The 17237-nt window shown below is 35.0% G+C and overlaps 1 protein-coding gene across 3 annotated transcripts in view; it reads left to right on the forward strand.

Moving 5' to 3' along the window:
• LOC123866559 (elongation of very long chain fatty acids protein AAEL008004-like) overlaps positions 1–17237 on the forward strand; it is a 52382-nt gene that overhangs the window by 18135 nt on the left and 17010 nt on the right. Inside the window, exons 1-3 of one of the 3 annotated variants that reach the window (XM_045908203.1) lie at positions 13540–13622; positions 13770–13915; positions 16549–16656. In XM_045908203.1, coding sequence (XP_045764159.1) covers positions 13775–13915; positions 16549–16656 — 249 coding nt within the window. In that variant the 5' untranslated portion in view covers positions 13540–13622; positions 13770–13774. Of the gene's footprint in view, positions 1–13539; positions 13623–13766; positions 13916–16548; positions 16657–17237 lie in introns of those variants that run through there. The other 2 variants (XM_045908201.1, XM_045908202.1) reach the window with 2 other exon arrangements.

The following is a 17237-nucleotide window of genomic DNA, read 5'->3' on the forward strand; positions in this document are numbered from 1 at the left end:
TTGCCGTTTAGCCTCTATTGTGGTAGGTACGGATTCATGTAGGGAAATGTAGGTCATAATTGTGCTAAACAGGTTTTGGCACTTTTCGTAAAATTCTTGCGGGGTGCTAGAGCCTTGTGTCTGTAGAGACAAATCATTGTATAAAGCGGTCTCATCGCGATGGTCTGCGAAATTATTAATAAGGGCATTTCGTATGCCATTCCAACTATCTGGGATACCGTTTGCATTAATTAACCTAGCCGCGGAACCTGTCACTTTATTTAATATTCCACTAATTAATGCCGAATTTTGTAACTCATGTCCCGGACTAATGTCAAAATGGGCAATCACTAATTGGTCACACAAATTTATAAACCGTGTTAACACATGAGGATTTCCGTCAAATTCGGGTAAAAATCTAATAGATTTATAGATAGTATCTAAATCGTTTGATGCCATGTCTTCTAAGTTCCTAGATTCGTCTACGGCTCTTGACCTATTAACCGACCCTTTTTTTTTTTTTTTTTTTTTTTTGTTGACGCTGGGGAATGCATTTACGCATCCCCCCCGGAGGGAGGGTATGTGGGACTCGCCGGCCGAGAGGCGACCGGAATACCCACTAAACCCCAGCGGCGCTACTGCGCGTCGCCTGGCGACTGGGTCACGGGAACGGCCGAAGCAAACAACCGCGACCCAGCCAGCGACGTCTGCCAAGGCAGACCCTCCACCGGGGACCTACTCGGTCCCCATCGACGCACCTACGGGGCGCACCAACGAAGTGCGTCCCCCGACCTTGGGACGCGCACGTCGCCCGCGTCCCATCCTCCGCTTCATCCACTGTGCCCTCTGCTAGTCAGAGGGACACGCGGAGAAACCTCCCCCCCTGCCAGGTCAAATGACCTATTAACCGACCCTACGAAACTACGTCCTGACCTTGGATGAAAAATCTTGACGAATAAAAATTAAACTAACACACACAAAAAATACACTCAAAAAACTTTTATAAAAAAGCACTCAATAAAAAAATTACTTCCCTAAAGTTCACGTAAAATTATATTAAATAGGTCTATAGATTTTGTATAAACCTAGATTATAAAATTTTAGGAATAAGGACGATATATATAAATGAGGATACAATAAACGTACGATTAAAAAAAAATCAATAAAAAAAAATTAAACACAATACCTCTTTTTCTTGTTAGTCGGAAAAGGATAGGTAAAAGGAACTTGAACGATTCAAGTACTTACCGCATCGCCGATCTATTTCTTTCCACGAATCGAAGTTTAGATTCTCCACTACACTGCGGCCTCCGAATGGTAGGTTCTCAGGATAAGTTGTTCTCCGTCACAGTTGTCCGATACAGCTACAGGTACAGCTTATCCTACCCCGTCACTGCGCCAGTAATGTTTAGGCTCGCAGGAGGTGGATGGAAGAAAACTAGTCGGCGATAATATCCTTATAATAATTATATTCAAAGTTACATTTAAATGAAAAGACTAAAACTAGTGCTTATCTCTAAGGATGAGAATATTCTAACTTAATATTACGATTCCCACATCGCGCGGGTTCTGGTATTACGCCGCGTCAGCTATACGGGTCGTATTCGTACGTGGGAATGGGAATGCATGTTGCGCTGGCTCACTATGTATCAGCCGCCGGCTTCGCCTGCGTAACACAGTAGATCACCGATTGAAAAATAAATACCAGATCTATATTATGTAGACACATAAATGGATTTTTGTATTCAAGACGGTAGCTTGGCTATTTGTCCACAGTTATATTTGATGTAAACAAGCGATAACGTACATTAACGGTCTACGCACTGATATTGATATATAAGTATTTACTACTAACTAATGCTCACGTCACGACGTAGTCCATGTGAGTTAAGTCTTTAATAATCTCGTGGGAGCCCTTCTTCTTCTTCTCCCTCTGTGCTGGTTTCTGCACTTAAACGTTTCCGTCTGTTGTGCGTTCTCGTGGGAGCCCTTTGATTTTCCGGGATAAAAAGTAGGCTATGCCACTTTCCAGGTCTTCAAATATAGCCATGCAAAAAAATCACGTCAATTCGTTGTGATGTGATTGAAGGACAAATCAACAAACAAGCACATTTTCGCACTTATAATATGGTGATAAAAGTTACGAGCTTAGTTACTAGGTATAATAAAAATGACAGAGTGAACTATAAATCAGTTTTTCACATATTTCAGAACATTCGCGTTAACTTACAATTTATCAAGTGTGGTATTTTCTTTCCTTTATAACTTAGAAGACATAGAATGTTTCTGCCATAAAATATTATCATGATATGTAATATTAACATGATATATTGATTTTAATTTAACTGTCTACAAACGAGTTCAAATAGTAGAATACTTAAGCAATATTAATGATCGAGCACAAAATAGGACAGCATATTTGTTACAAAACTGGTTTAATTTTGCGTTAAATTGTGGTATGCAAATTAAAGTAGGTTTTATTAATACACATCACAGAAGTACGTACAAATGTACATAATAATACTGTGATAATAATAATATAATGATATTACCTCACCTTCTTTGGATGGTCGATACTTAGTGTGGTGTCGTATTTTCTATCTTATTTATTTTCCTCGACCACGCAGTCAAGAGTAGGACCGGACCATCTTTCAGATTAGAGTATGAACAGATGAGGTTACACAGATACAGTTGAAATTGTAAGAGTGAGAATTATTTTTAAATATGATTACTTAGCGAGCAAACGAGCAGACCTAAGTGTTTAAATCTGATTACCATCACCCATGAACATTTGCAGCACCAGAGGAACCACCAACCTTTCAGTGGCGCTCGCTATTTTTTACTTAAAAAAAAAGAATAATTGAATATCACGCGCAAGTCTCAGACTCGAGTCATTTACCTAAGTCTTCCCTTAGACTTAAACGTCTGAGTCTTATTAATAAGAACTCGAAAGTCGAACCTCCAGTCTGCATTTTAGAGTCGAGTCCTATAAAATGGAGGTGAGTGTAAACAACTAAAGGACTCTAGTCTCTTTCATCACTATTTTAAAGAAGCATTACACGGTTTTCTATATTAAAGGTATTTAAAATCAAATCAACTATATAAATATAGTTAATTTTACTAATTTTTAACCCCCGACCCAAACGAGGGGTGTTATAAGTTTAACGTTTGTATCTGTGTGTCTGTGTATCTGTGTATTTGTCTGTGGCATCGTAGCTCCTAAACGAATGAACCGATTTTAATTTAGTATTTTTTGTTTGAAAGGTGGCTTGATCGAGAGTGTTCTTAGCTATAATCGAAGAAAATCGGTTCAGCCGTTTGAAAGTTTCAGCTCTTTTCTAGTTTTCTTATAGAGGTTTTTGTGTCGAGAGTTTTTTAAATTTTGAGTTATCAATCTAGATCTTAAAAATTTGTCGCGTATAATTTCCTAATAAGTAAAGTTCTGGCAATATTATAATCATAAAAAGAAAAATTTAAATGAAAAGTTGAATACCAATTATCACATTTTAATAGCCAGGTAGGTAGTTAGGGTTTTATAAACGGCTAGTAAAAGCCTGATTAATCAATGACGAGTTTTAATTATCTATACATTTTCCGATGACTACTTAGATTAAAATTCTTTTGTAATCATTTGTATTGTAATTATGAAGTTTCACCGTACTGGGAACCGTAAATGGAAATTGTTGCATTTCGTTGACTCATGGGATTCTAGACCGCAAACTGCAACTCTACCAAGAATGATGGTCCAATTAAAAGGGCAATTATAGAAAAACTGCTATGACACGTGTAAACTTTTCTCAGTAAACTCAAAAATTCCTCGAAAAAAGTCAACTGGTCATAAAATATAAACGATTGGATGATTAGATAGTAACGTTTTTTTTATTAGTGCCACAAATATCTTCATAATCACTACATAGCGTTTGTTTTAATGTCCGAACCCTAATTATTTGCAAAATCAAGAAGTAGCTACCTACCTAGTTTTAGTGTTTAAACTGTCGTGAGTGATGTAATATTCAATAAAATAACAAACAGGTACCTATCTATAATATAGTGGGGCATACTTCGACAAATCAGTGAGTTTTAGCCAGTCATACATATATATTTACTAGCTGATGCCTGTAACTTTGCCCATGTGGTTTTATGTTTTTATAAATCCAGTGGGAACTCTTTGACTTTTTGGGATAAATAGCCTCTTCAGTTCTTTAACTATATCTATGCCAAAAACGATGCCAATCCCTTGCTTCGTTGTGACGTGATTGAAGGACAAGCCAACAAGCCAACAAATAAACACATTTTCGCAAAAATATGGCTAGTGATATAATATGGGCAGTGATAAGTAGGTGGATAGTTGAATGAGTCATTTAAGTTGTTTTTGGAATGAACTAGTTATGGTACAATTAGACATTTCTGGTATTGTCCGGAATGTCACGGCCATTAGTAGGTAATGTTAGGGTAGAACAGGGCCGTTGCTCAGGGCCGTTATTGTAACTAATCTTATGTCATGTGTATGCAGTGTCCGCACTGCTCCTCGACTCAATGCGTAATAAACCCACTGCGACGAACAAGGGCTGACGATTTCAGATTCATTTTTTTTTAAATTACTTAAATTATCTTTGTATGAGTAGGTACCATATAATAACGCTGTTCAAAAATAGTAATATGCCTTAAATATTAAAAAAAAAATTAAAATGATAAGATGGTGATAAAAATGTTAATCTGTACTTGTTCCTACACAATTAAAAAGACAAACTGACTAATCAACGCAAAAACATCATACGCATGGCTAAGGTTTGGAATACTCTTCCGCGATCTGTGTTTCCTACCAATTACAATCCGGGTATATTTAAAACAAGAGTGAATAGGCACCTTCTAGGTAAACGCGTCCCATCTTAGACCACATCATCACTTTCCATCAGGTGTGATTGTGGTCAAGCGCTTACCTATAGTGAATAAATAAAAAAATCAACCTATCAAGTATTGCTCAAAGCACTCGGTCTAGTAATAGACTTTGTATTCGTTTATTAGATTTTCTTTATAACGTAGACCCCTACTAAGAAGGAATTTTGAGAAATCCCAACTGGATTGTTTAAAAATCTTCCAAAAGTATCCGCTTAAAGTAACTTTCAAAATCGCGCGAAAAGTTAGTTCAATATTATTTCTCAACCTAATTCACTTAAAACAAGCGATCTAATTTTAATTTTGTGTACATTTTTTATTATTTATCTCTTACTTTCTTGTTATCCCTCTCCATAGGTTTGGTGGTAGTGTTGACTTATAGCCACAAGTTTGACTTACGCAAAATACATACGTACTTATATATTCGAACTTAAAAGTATGATAGGTGTAAATGTAATTTAAGTGTTTAAATGCCGAGAAATTAAAATAAAATTGTGAAACATAGCTGTTCAGTTCAGCATCATAGAGATCAAAGTTTGTACTTTTGTAGACATACTTATATTATAAAATAAACATTAGGCACTTTGGACAGCCCTAATATTAGCACTAGAAATACAAAGACTTCTATTTTTAAAGCCGTACAAAAATATATATTAATGGTTTTCTCGTTCCTTTGTTTTATAACAATGATTATAGTATACTGATTACCGTAAAACGGGGCTACTTTGACTTCCAGGGTTACTTTGACAGATTTTGGGGCTACTTTGACAGAGCGCCAAAATCGGTTTTTACTTGTGCTCAGCACTGCTGCTGTGCACAAGTAAAGTGTGTGTGTGTGTGTGCTGTGCGTCATAGCGCGCCCGCCGACTAGTCCGAACAGGTTCGTCGCTTGAGTTTGTTGTGTTGTGTGGTGGTGCAAAAATACGAAAAAATCTTTACTTTTCGGTAAGTTTATTGTATTGTTTACTTAAATAAAACTACAATTGTGAGTATTCGTGATTAAATTGGTGTAAAATAAGGATTTTTATTTGTTTTAGGTTACCTTTGTATTTGTTTGTATTTACAAATGAACTACAATGGTCAGAGAGTATAAAAGAAAACTGGGTGCCCGGAGTTACAAAAATTACAGCGATGAAACCCTTGCAAAAGCCGTTGCTGAAGTGAGGGCAGGTCTTCTTACCCAGAGTGCGGCTGCCAAGAAGTATAAAATAAATAGAACAACTATTCTAAACAAAATTCACCACCAACATGAACTAAAGCCGGGTCATCCAACTGTTTTGACTCCTGAAACTGAAAAACTAATAGCCGATACCTTGAAAATATTAACAGATTGGGGTGTTCCTTTTACTAAACGCGATATCCAAATTATTGTTCAGATGTTGGTCACCAGGGAAGGTAGGGTTATAAAACAATGGAAAGACAACTCACCGGGGCCGGACTTTGTGACCGACTTTGCAGCGCGAAACAACCTTACTCAGAGACTGGCCACAAATATCAAACCTGCTAGGGCATCAGTGGGTCCTAATGAGATAAAAGAATTTTTTGAAAATGTGAGACCAGCTCTGGAGGAGACACGTCCAGGTCTTATTTACAATTATGATGAGACGAACGTGACTGATGACCCGGGGGCAATAAAAGTTTTAGTCCCTCGAGGTCACAGACGTGTCGAACGAGTCCAGGAGCATTCCAAATCATCGGTCAGCATCATGTTTTGTGGCACAGCAGACGGAAAAATGATTCCTCCTATGGTTGTCTACAAATCAAAGCATCTGTACGAGAACTGGACAATGGGAGGCCCACTAGGAACAATTTACAGAAATAGTCATAGCGGTTGGTTTGACATGAACCTCTTCGAGGTATGGTTCTTCAAGTTGTTGTTGCCGAGCATCCAGGAAGAAAGAATTGGAAATGAAAAAGCAGTTGTCATAGGTGATAATTTAGCTTCGCACTTCTCACCTGAAGTCGTTCAGGCAGCAATACAAAATAACATTCATTTTACGACTTTAACACCAAACTCGACGCACATAATGCAACCCCTCGATGTGGGTATATATGGTCCTTTAAAAAGACAATGGAGAAAGATTTTGGATACTTGGAGAAAGGAATCGAGAATACGGGGCATCATTCCAAAGCCACAATTTCCCATGTTACTGAAGAGACTGATGGATGCAATGGCTCCCAATTTGATGAAAAATTTGCAGAGCTCCTTCAGAACTACGGGATTTTACCCTTTCGACCCTCAAGTTGTTTTACAAAAGCTCCCAGGTGAACGCGAACAAGAAACAGGACGTATCCTAGATAGCTGTCTGCTGGAGTTTTTAAAAGAGACGAGGGGTTACAATACTGAAAGAATTCGTCACAGAAGAGGGAGGAAAGTCGTTAATAAGCCAGGAGCACAAATATTGGTTACGAGCCAAAGAGATAATGCAGAAGAAGATGCCCCAGAAATAGATGTCCCACCCACCATCGACGATATTCCAGAAATCGATTCCCCACCTATGCCAGAAGTCAGTTCGCCAAGCACCTTCAATAACTCTCCAAAATCGATTTCTATTTTAGATTTTCCAACTATGGATGACTCTCCTGAAATAGAAGAAAATGTCTCAGCTTTCGAGAATAATCAACCTTCTACCTCTGGACTGCTTACAAAGAACCAGACTGATTCCGACGAAGATGTGCCTCTGAGTTGTTTGGTTCGCAAGAAGGAAATCAAAAACAGGAAAAAGGACAAGAAGAAGAATAAGAAGGAGTCCAATTTATGTTATATCTGTAGGTGCGACTATAGGTTCTACCGTCATTCTGTTGACTGGATATGCTGCATTACCTGTAAAAACTGGGTGTGTGGGATGTGCAATAAGGGCTCAAACAATCCGTCATACGAATGTGTCGTGTGTGAGGATGACTCTGACTAATTGTTTCTTGCCTTATAATATTGCCAAAATTGATTGTTACCTTGTCTTGTTTTTAAATTGATCTCAATTATATTAATTATTACTTAAGAGACTGATTAAGTGCCATTATTGAATTAATAAAGAATAATTTAATTATTACTTAAGAGACTGATTAAGTGTCATTATTGCGTTAATAAAGAATAATTTTATTGTAAAAATATTTGTTTTCATTTAAATCCATGTAGTTTTCAATAAAATAATAGTTTTTTTGGTCAAAATGATGTCAAAGTAACCCGTGCTTTGACTATCTTTGACTTCAGTTGCATTTCAATGCCCTGTCAAAGAAACCCCACTTCTGGGGTTACTTTGACATTTAATAAATTAAAAAAAGTAGGGAGTTAAGGGGGGGGGGGAGGTTAAATTTGCCATAGATCTGATAACCAAAGGACACATTGTTCTGTTGGCGTAAAAAAAAGTGAAATTCGAGCCGTAAAAAAAAAGTTACAATCCAAAAACCTCCAAAACCTGTTCAAAGTAGCCCCGTTTTACGGTAGATGAAAAACGAGTTGATGCCTGCAATTTCGTCCGTATGGATGTGGGTTTCTTAAAAATTCCTTGGGAACTCGATTACTTTCCGATATATATTTAAATAAAAAGTAAAAGGAACTCTTATAGAGACCCCTTAACTGACAAAATACTGCTGCTTAGTTTATATGTATTAAATTCGTTTATTGTTTTTGTTTCCGTATAGGGTTATAAATATTAATAAGTTAGCTTTTATTATGTACTATGTAATATTTTTGTTAAGTACCTATTAAATGTAGGAAATAGATAAGTTATAAAGAGCACCTGTTCGTCGCCAAACTGGTAAGTAAGTATTTGGAAAATAACAGTTGTGCATCTTTTTTTGAATAATTAAATGAAAAAGTGCAAGTAGGTACTTAATCTAGACCAAAACAACATAAGTACAACAGAAATACACTCTTTGAGAATAAAACACCCGAAATTGAATCTAGATTAACGCGATTTTGTTAAGAATAGTCATGCAAAAAAAATAAAAAGTGGTTTTATTAACTAACTTGTTATTACTTTCTAATTTAAGCGCATGTAAAATGTGCCACGATTTTTATTAGAATTTATTGGTGTTTGGAAGTGCTAAGCAAAAGGACCTTAAAATCTGCCCTTTGAGTAAAGGTAAATAAAAATACATTTCGTTTCCACATCATTCCGCCCCTATAATATCAAGTCCTATCGAATACAAAGTAACACTGATTTTAATTTAATCCTTTTCATATAAATTGGCAAAGCATTAATTTTCACGGCCGCCGCCACCAAATATTTGCCAAATCTTAGTACGCTCATTCGGCTATTTGGAAATATTTTTATTTATTATACATCGTTATAATCATGATATTGTAAATACAAAATGCACATTATTTACATTATCAAGCCAATTTATTCTATACATATAGTAAGTGCCTATTAAAAGTGTTTTAACGCGAATTCGTGTAAGTTATGACTTATGATTCAAATAATAATTAGCATATATTGTTGTGTCTATAAAAGTTGGAGGTCACCGCTCTCACACTCAGTTGCAGTAAAAGATGAACAAGTTTCTTTCTTTAGCGAGAAAACTAATAAATCTTTCTCATTTGATTCTGAACAATTTTTTGAATCTCTTTTTTTCACTTCTATGGATGGCGTTAAAGATTTAATTTCCAAAAAGGTCCACAGCAAATACCGAAAGCCTTTAATAGGTGTAATCTCATACTTAATAGCTGGTTCTGAGACAGCACTTGTTATCATTTTAATAAAGGTTAGCGTGTTTCCCAGACGCGAGGTGCGGACATTTTTAACTATTGGGGTATTAGGTAACCAGCGGACCGTGGCACCGATTATGAAGTTCAATGGTGATAATGTAACATGGATGATATCACCTTCACATTTCTTAATTTTGATTTATTATAAAATAGTATTTATTGTAGGTACCTATTTGACCTCGCTTACATGCCTTAGTAATAGTAGTAGAATGTAAGGAAAGAAACACTAAAATTATTAAACAATATTGTAGAGATTCATTACTATGTAAATAGGTCTCTGCCATTTCCTAATAATGTTGAATACTTAGGTTAGATTTTATATTGATATTTCTTAACGTAGCTAAATGTTAGATCTTGATTTTAATCTTAAATAACTCAAATGGTTTGTACAGACTTTGCAGATTCATTCTCAGATGAAAGTAGATCAGGGAATGTAATCGATTAGAAATCACAACGGGACTTTGCTAGGCAAATAGATTTATAATACAGCCATTCATACTAATAATGTTTTAAATATGATAGTTAGTGTGTCTTTTCGTGTAGGTATTTGTTTTAGTGACTTTCTGCCGGTATGTTAACAGCTTTTCGTGATACAACTACTGAACCCATCTTGACGAAAGGTATGGACCTAAATTGCGTTGGTTATTTTTTACTTACGCTAACGATATCGCGGGCATCAGTTAAGTAGTATCTAATAGTGATAAACGCTGCCCATGAACATTTGCAGCCCTAGAACCACGCCAATGCGTTGTCTGCTTTTCAGAAAAATGTTGATCCGCCACTACCCATATTGAAAACTAGTGGGAACACCGCCGAAGAGAGTTCATTTCACAGTTACGTGCGTGTAAATAAGATCTGGCACAAGGGGTAGTCGAAGTGCACCAGGCATCCAGGTAGTGGGGTGAAATTGCTTATGGTGGCGAGCGGTGCGGTTGCGTTTACTCGTTGGGCGAACTCTTGGGGCTTGTGTGTACTGAATCCTTAAAAATTTTCAAACTACCATCGCATCGGTGCTGGAAAACAATAATTTTCTCAGTTTATACAAAAGCACCTTGTAGCTGAACATAACAGATTGTATTCCTACACGCAAAGGCGCGTAGACCATGATTATAAAATGTGCATAATTATTTAAAACTACGAGTAAGATAACCAAGTACGTAGAGAGGAAACTATACAGTACTAGCTAAATTACAATTATTTGACTATCTTTATTTTGCATGGGCCTTGTAGTTAAACACTATTTGAAGAACAGCGTGATTTACTATACAATTAAATAAAAAATAAAAAATGTAGTCATTTTAATGAGAAATACTATGAATATTGAAATTTCAACCAAAAATAAAATAAGGGATTGAAGTTTGTGTAGTCCACGTAGACGAAGTCGCGAGCATAAGCTAGTATTAGCTAGTAGTAGCACTTAAAAGGAAAAGGTGACTGACTGACTGACGGATTTATCTATCAACGCACAGATCAAACTACTGGTCTCAACATATATTTTCATCTAAGTTCTAGGTTTTCTGGGAGAAAAATCTTTTAAAGATATTATATGTAAAATCCTCTTGCATATACTTTCAATATTTAGCTATTAGTTATACGTTTTGTTACAAAAAAAATCAACAACAATGTGTTTAAGTTTAATAAAATTAAATAATAAAAATTGAATATTTTTTATTCAAGCGTGGCATTTAGACTTTACCAGCAGCGTGTTTATTTTCAGTTTTGTATTAAAATATAGAATAAAAAAATATTATTTAATATCATCATACCCTTTGATATTTGTAGCACAAATAGTACAAAAATCAATTTTTTTCCAAGTAGGTACATTCGAATGCACAAGGTCGTTTTTATCATTTACCGCATTTTTGGCATAAAAAACTGCATACACCACAAGTACTTTTTTATATTAAAAAAATGAGCACGACATGCATAGGTAATAAATTTTGTTCGACGGAAAAAAGAACGAATGCTATAAGTGGCTTTACAGCTGAAAAAAAAGTATAACTATAGTAGCTGTTGGTATAGTTATATTTTATTTTCAGGTAAATGATACCAGTTTGAGTGTTGATATTTCAAAATTGGCGAGGTAGCATACGGATAGGTAGCGAATTTATGTTAAAACTAGCAAACCCGGGTCCAGCTTCGTTGGAGTGGAATGTTCTGAAAATCCTAAAACACATACTTTTCAATTTTGACTACTAGTAGTAGTATTATATTTGGAGTTCTGTGATTTTAACCGAAAGGCCAAATACCTACCAATTTTCATGCAGGACTTGACTTGATAAAAGACTGACTTACATACAAATTTTCATCCCTTATTTAACCGCAAGGTGTAAATTCCAAAAATCTTATTTGTAAAATAAAACTGTAGTAGGTACACGACAGGTCGAGATGGCAATCGGGTTGGGGACGCCCCGCACACCCGCACAGCCCCCGCGCTACCCCGATGCGGTATAGCGTGGGTGACGTACGGGTGGGCGGAGCGTCCCCCCCGGGACCCCAGGCATACCCCGGTTGCCATCTCGATCTGTCGCGTAAAAAAAATTCTGATCCCAGCAGTTTAGGCAGTGCCTTGATAGATCATCAGTCAGTCAGGACAAGTTTTTTTATGAATGGATCTAAATAATTAATAATATTTTATAATAATTTATAATTGATTAAAAAAAACTTATCTACTTAATTATATCCTTACTAAAAACAATCTTTATAAAAATTTATTATACTTTCGTTTATTTGGTCTGATTTATTTCATGAATTACAGAAAATTTAAAAACCTCTGACACAAAAACTCTATAAGAAAACTAGATAAGAGCTGATAACTTTCAAACGACTGAACCAATTTTCTTCAATTATAGCTAAGAACACTCTCGATCAAGCCACCTTTCAAACAAAAAAAACTAAATTAAAATCGGTTCATTCGTTTAAGAGCTACGGTGCCACAGACAGATACACAGATAGGGTTTACTGATAAGAATTTTTGCCATACGTATTTAATTTTGCTCGGAATAGATTTATTGGCCATAATTCTACATTATAGAATAAATTAACATGAACGTGATGAAAAAAATCAATAACAGTTAGTGTTTGTGGTTTTTTAGTCGAGTTCATTGATTCGCACGAAAGCTCTGTTGCAAAAGCTGACAAGGCTGAGAACGGTAAATTCGTTACATAATATTAGATTTATAAACTATTTTTTATTTCGACACAAGCCACAGCAATGGTCTTTTGGAAATCAGATCATCTTTGTATTCATGATAACTTCATGACCCCATAATATTATGCGAAATAAAAATACAAATCGGCCTTGCATGAGTAGTACTCAATATTCCTCTCTATCAATTATTATTATTTTGGGTGGTCTCATAACAATACTTTACTTCCAAACTTACTTAAAGTAAAACTGTTACTGTACATAAAATACATATAAATAGGACACTGTAATGAAAGGAACTTTTAGAACTTAAAACTTAAGCTACGAGAGTTCCAAACACAACCTTAGTCTGAGAAGAAGCATACAAAAAACCCAGCAACAACAATGATAATTGATAACTGTGTTGTTTCTTTTGTTGTAAAAAAATGTTTTAGATTATATTCCGTATTAAAGTTTAATAGCAGGTTTGGTAATGGATTCCTCAGTGTCTAAGCTATAATATTAATATTCTCAACAAAAAGCGCCATATAAAAATTTATGTACTTACACCTAAACAATTAAGCTAGTTGCGATCGTTCTATTTATAATTAAAAAAACCGGTTCTTTAGTCGAGAACAATAAGCGGTCTTTAATTAAATCTAGCGTAGCTGCTAGTCTGCTAATTAATGTAAGAGCGAGCGAATATTAATAAGGATACACATACTAATCTGAATGATACGTTCGCCGGGTGGTTTGTGCTGTAGAGGGGGCCGGTCCACCCTGACATTCGGTAAACTTGACGCTCAGCTCTTGGGAAATTGACCAAATTGCAGCATACCTGCCATTTATTTCACGAACGTTGTATTGTATCCACGCTCGCGCACAATAATACGAACAGCTTTGATTACGGAAACTATAAGGGTGCATTGTGATCTAAGACGTACTTCGATATCTTTACGACAAAAGAAAAAAATATTCTAAAAATGTATGAACTCATGAATATAAAGTTAACATCAAGAGTTGTATCGAAATGTAAAAGTTTTTTTTTTGTTGCAGTGAAAATGGAGATCCTAAACAGGATAGTGGAGGGATACCACGATCTGATGGACAATCAGAGTGACCCGAGAGTTAAGGACTGGTTCCTTATGTCGTCACCTTTCCCGACACTTGCCATCTGCCTCACATACGTTTTCACAGTCAAAGTAAGTAAAACAAATATACAACTTTAAATTATTTTTTGAAATTAATTTAAATGAGTCAGTTGTGATAATTTAGTGACTATCACCGCTTTTTTGCTCTTCCTTTTTTATATCATTTGTTTTACTTTAACGGTGAAGGAAGACATACTTAGTAAGGAATCCTGCATGTCTGAGAGTTCTCCATAATATTTTCAAAGGCCTGTGTAAAGTCTGCCAATCCGCACTTGACCAGCGTGGTAGAATATGGTCAAACCCTTCTTACTCTGAGAGTAGACCTGTGCTCAGTAGTGAACCAGCGGTGATCATGATGAGAGTGACTTAACAAATGCAGAAGAAGTTTGAATATTTTTATTTCTAGAATTTTGAGAATTTCTAGGATGAAAATAGATAGTAATCGATTAGTTAACAGCAATGTTTTCTTTGTCAGAGTAGGTATTTATTAACCCCCGACCCAAAAAGAGTGGTATTATAAGTTTGACGTGTGTATTTGTCTGTGGCATCGTAGCTCCTAAACTAATGAACCGATTTTAATTTAGTTTTTTTTTTTGTTTGCGAGAGTGTTCTTAGCTATAATCCACGAAAATCGGTTCAGCCGTTTGAAAGTTATCAGCTCTTTCTTGGTTACTGTAATCTTCACTTGTCGGGGGTGTTATAAATTTTTAAGTTACACTTGTTGCAAATGCATTGTTGTGTGCTTAACATTTTTTATACCTAGCTTCTACCTAGATGTAACTTTGTAAAGTTCCTTTTTTTACATGTACAGTTTTTTTCATATGGCACATAAACCTGTTTTTGTTTATTACTCAAAATGTCATCGTTGGAGATCAAACACTTTGTGTATCAATTTGATAAACCACATTGTGTCTCTCAGAATTTAAGAGGGCTCTCTCCGTCACTCGTTTCATACAATCGTAGTTCCAATTTCATTTGAATATTAAGCAACCAAAGTCCATGAAATTTTGCAGACATATTCTAGAAACTAATATCTATGTCTGTGGTTTTCCAGGTTTCTGTTAAAATATTCGGTTTCAAAGTTACGCGGTCTTTAAAATTTACATACAAATCTTTGAGCCCCTGTAATTTTAAAACTACATATTTTTAGAAAAATCTAAAACACCACAGACACAGATATTAGTTTCTAGAATATGTCTGCAAAATTTCATGGACTTTGGTTGCTTAATATTCAAATGAAATTGGAACTACGATTGTATGAAACGAGTGGAAACGAGTGACGGAGAGAGCCCTGTTAAGTTTGTTTTCTTAGCAAAGTAGATTTATTTAGGTAGTTGGATAAGTGAATTAAAAAATTACTAAGATAAAAGAAAAATCCCAAAAGCCAGTGTTTTTTTAGTATTTTCCTTTCTTATAAACAGGAAAAAGTCAAATGTAAAAGTCTGACATAAATATATTGTATTAGAACATCATTTAAATTATTTATGTGTACCTATAATTATTAGTAACGTGTTAAAGTTTTACTGCTTACTGATTTGAATTATTATAATAAATTCCTAATTAATATTATATTTTTAGACTTTAGCTGCTTAATTATGACACAAGAAATAATACCAAATTGTTTCATCGCCTTAATAAAACGCGTTTTTATGACTGTTGAAGATTTTTTTACTTGTATATTTTCTTTGTTCAAGTTATAATAATTAAATTAATTCAAGACATATAATTATGTAGGTATAGCTACCTCGTGGCAACTTAAATTGTTCTATCAAATATGATTTGCATTGTTTCCAACGTACCTAAATGAAATCCATTCAGCCAGCAAGGTACTTTAATTACCTAAGTCTTAAATAGAGCATTATTTTTATACAGAGTTCATTTCTTGAACGACTTCATAGTTCCCACGCGACATGCGTAATTTACTTCGACATTGCTCCGACATAATAATGTTTAATAGAGGTTTATGAATGCTTTTCGTTTATAGTTATTCTATTTACATAGCTGCAACGTTTGTCACTGGGTAATTGTCACTATAAGTATTAACAGGGCTCTCCCCGTCACTTACTCCATACAATCTTAGTCCATACAATCGTAGTTCCAATTTCGTTTGAATATTAAACAACCAAAGTCAATGAAATATTGCAGACATATTCTAGAAACTAATATCTGTGCCTGTGGTGTTTTAGATTTTTCTAAAAATATGTAGTTTTAAAATTATAGGGGCTCAAAGATTTGTATGTGAATTTTTAAGACTCCGTAACTTTGAAACTGAATATTGTAACAGAAATCTGGAAAATCACAGGCATAGATATTAGTTTCTAGAATATGTCTGCAAAATTTCATGGACTTTGGTTGCTTAATATTCAAATGAAATTGGAACTACGTTTGTATGGAGCGAGTGACGGAGAGACCCCTCTTAAGTTGGATATGTTAGTAAAATTAAAATAAAAGGTAGTAGAGATACCCAGATTACCAGGTCAGTAATCTTGAACGATACTGTAGTATTTGCTATTACTTGTCGAATTTTCGCACAATTTTCTGCTAATTGTCATTGTAATCAAGTGCAAATCTACCACAAAAAATGATTGAAATAACCACAATAAGAAATAAATAACAATATGATTTAACCATAAAATTTTCCGTTCAAATTGATATCTATAATCACACTTATATTTTCTTTCCAGATTTTGGGTCCAAAACTCATGGAAAACAGAAAACCTTTCGAACTAAAGAACGTTCTTATATGGTACAACTTGTTCCAAGTTATTTTTAGCTGCTGGCTCTTTAATGAGGTAAATGTTTAACGTCATTTTATTATTGTTTACTTTTGCCCACATTAAATGTCCTTGCTATAAGATTACGTAATTTATGCAAGTTTTCTTGGATGTACTTGCTTGTTTTTTGTTTAATCCATTATTGCCGTTTCTTATATGAAAATTAAATTAACGTAATAAGCAATTTTGATAGATAAGTCTCTTATTGATAATTTAGACCCTCAGAAGAAGCTTAGTTAGAAGATAGTGGTGGCAGTAACTGTCACCCTTAGATTTGTAATCCAATAATATTTTCTATCAAATCAGAAAATTATTATTTATAATTTTTATGATAGTGTTTCTTACCTAAACTTCAAGGAAATTTCTAAATAATTTTAAATACACTATCAACATTTTGAAACCGGCAGGAATCAATCATGCTTTTCCCATAATTCCCCTGGGTATCGCGCCCAGAGGCAAACTGGCCAAAGGCGCTCCGGGTATTATAGTCAGGGGAGACGCAAGTTCGAATCCTATTCATTCCGCAATTTTTGATGTGTTAAAAATTAATTAGAAAATATGATATAGGAATTTATTTATATTTATTGGGAACTAGCTGT

Source organism: Maniola jurtina, chromosome 7 (genome assembly GCF_905333055.1).
Source record: "Maniola jurtina chromosome 7, ilManJurt1.1, whole genome shotgun sequence".
Lineage (NCBI taxonomy): Eukaryota > Metazoa > Arthropoda > Insecta > Lepidoptera > Nymphalidae > Maniola > Maniola jurtina.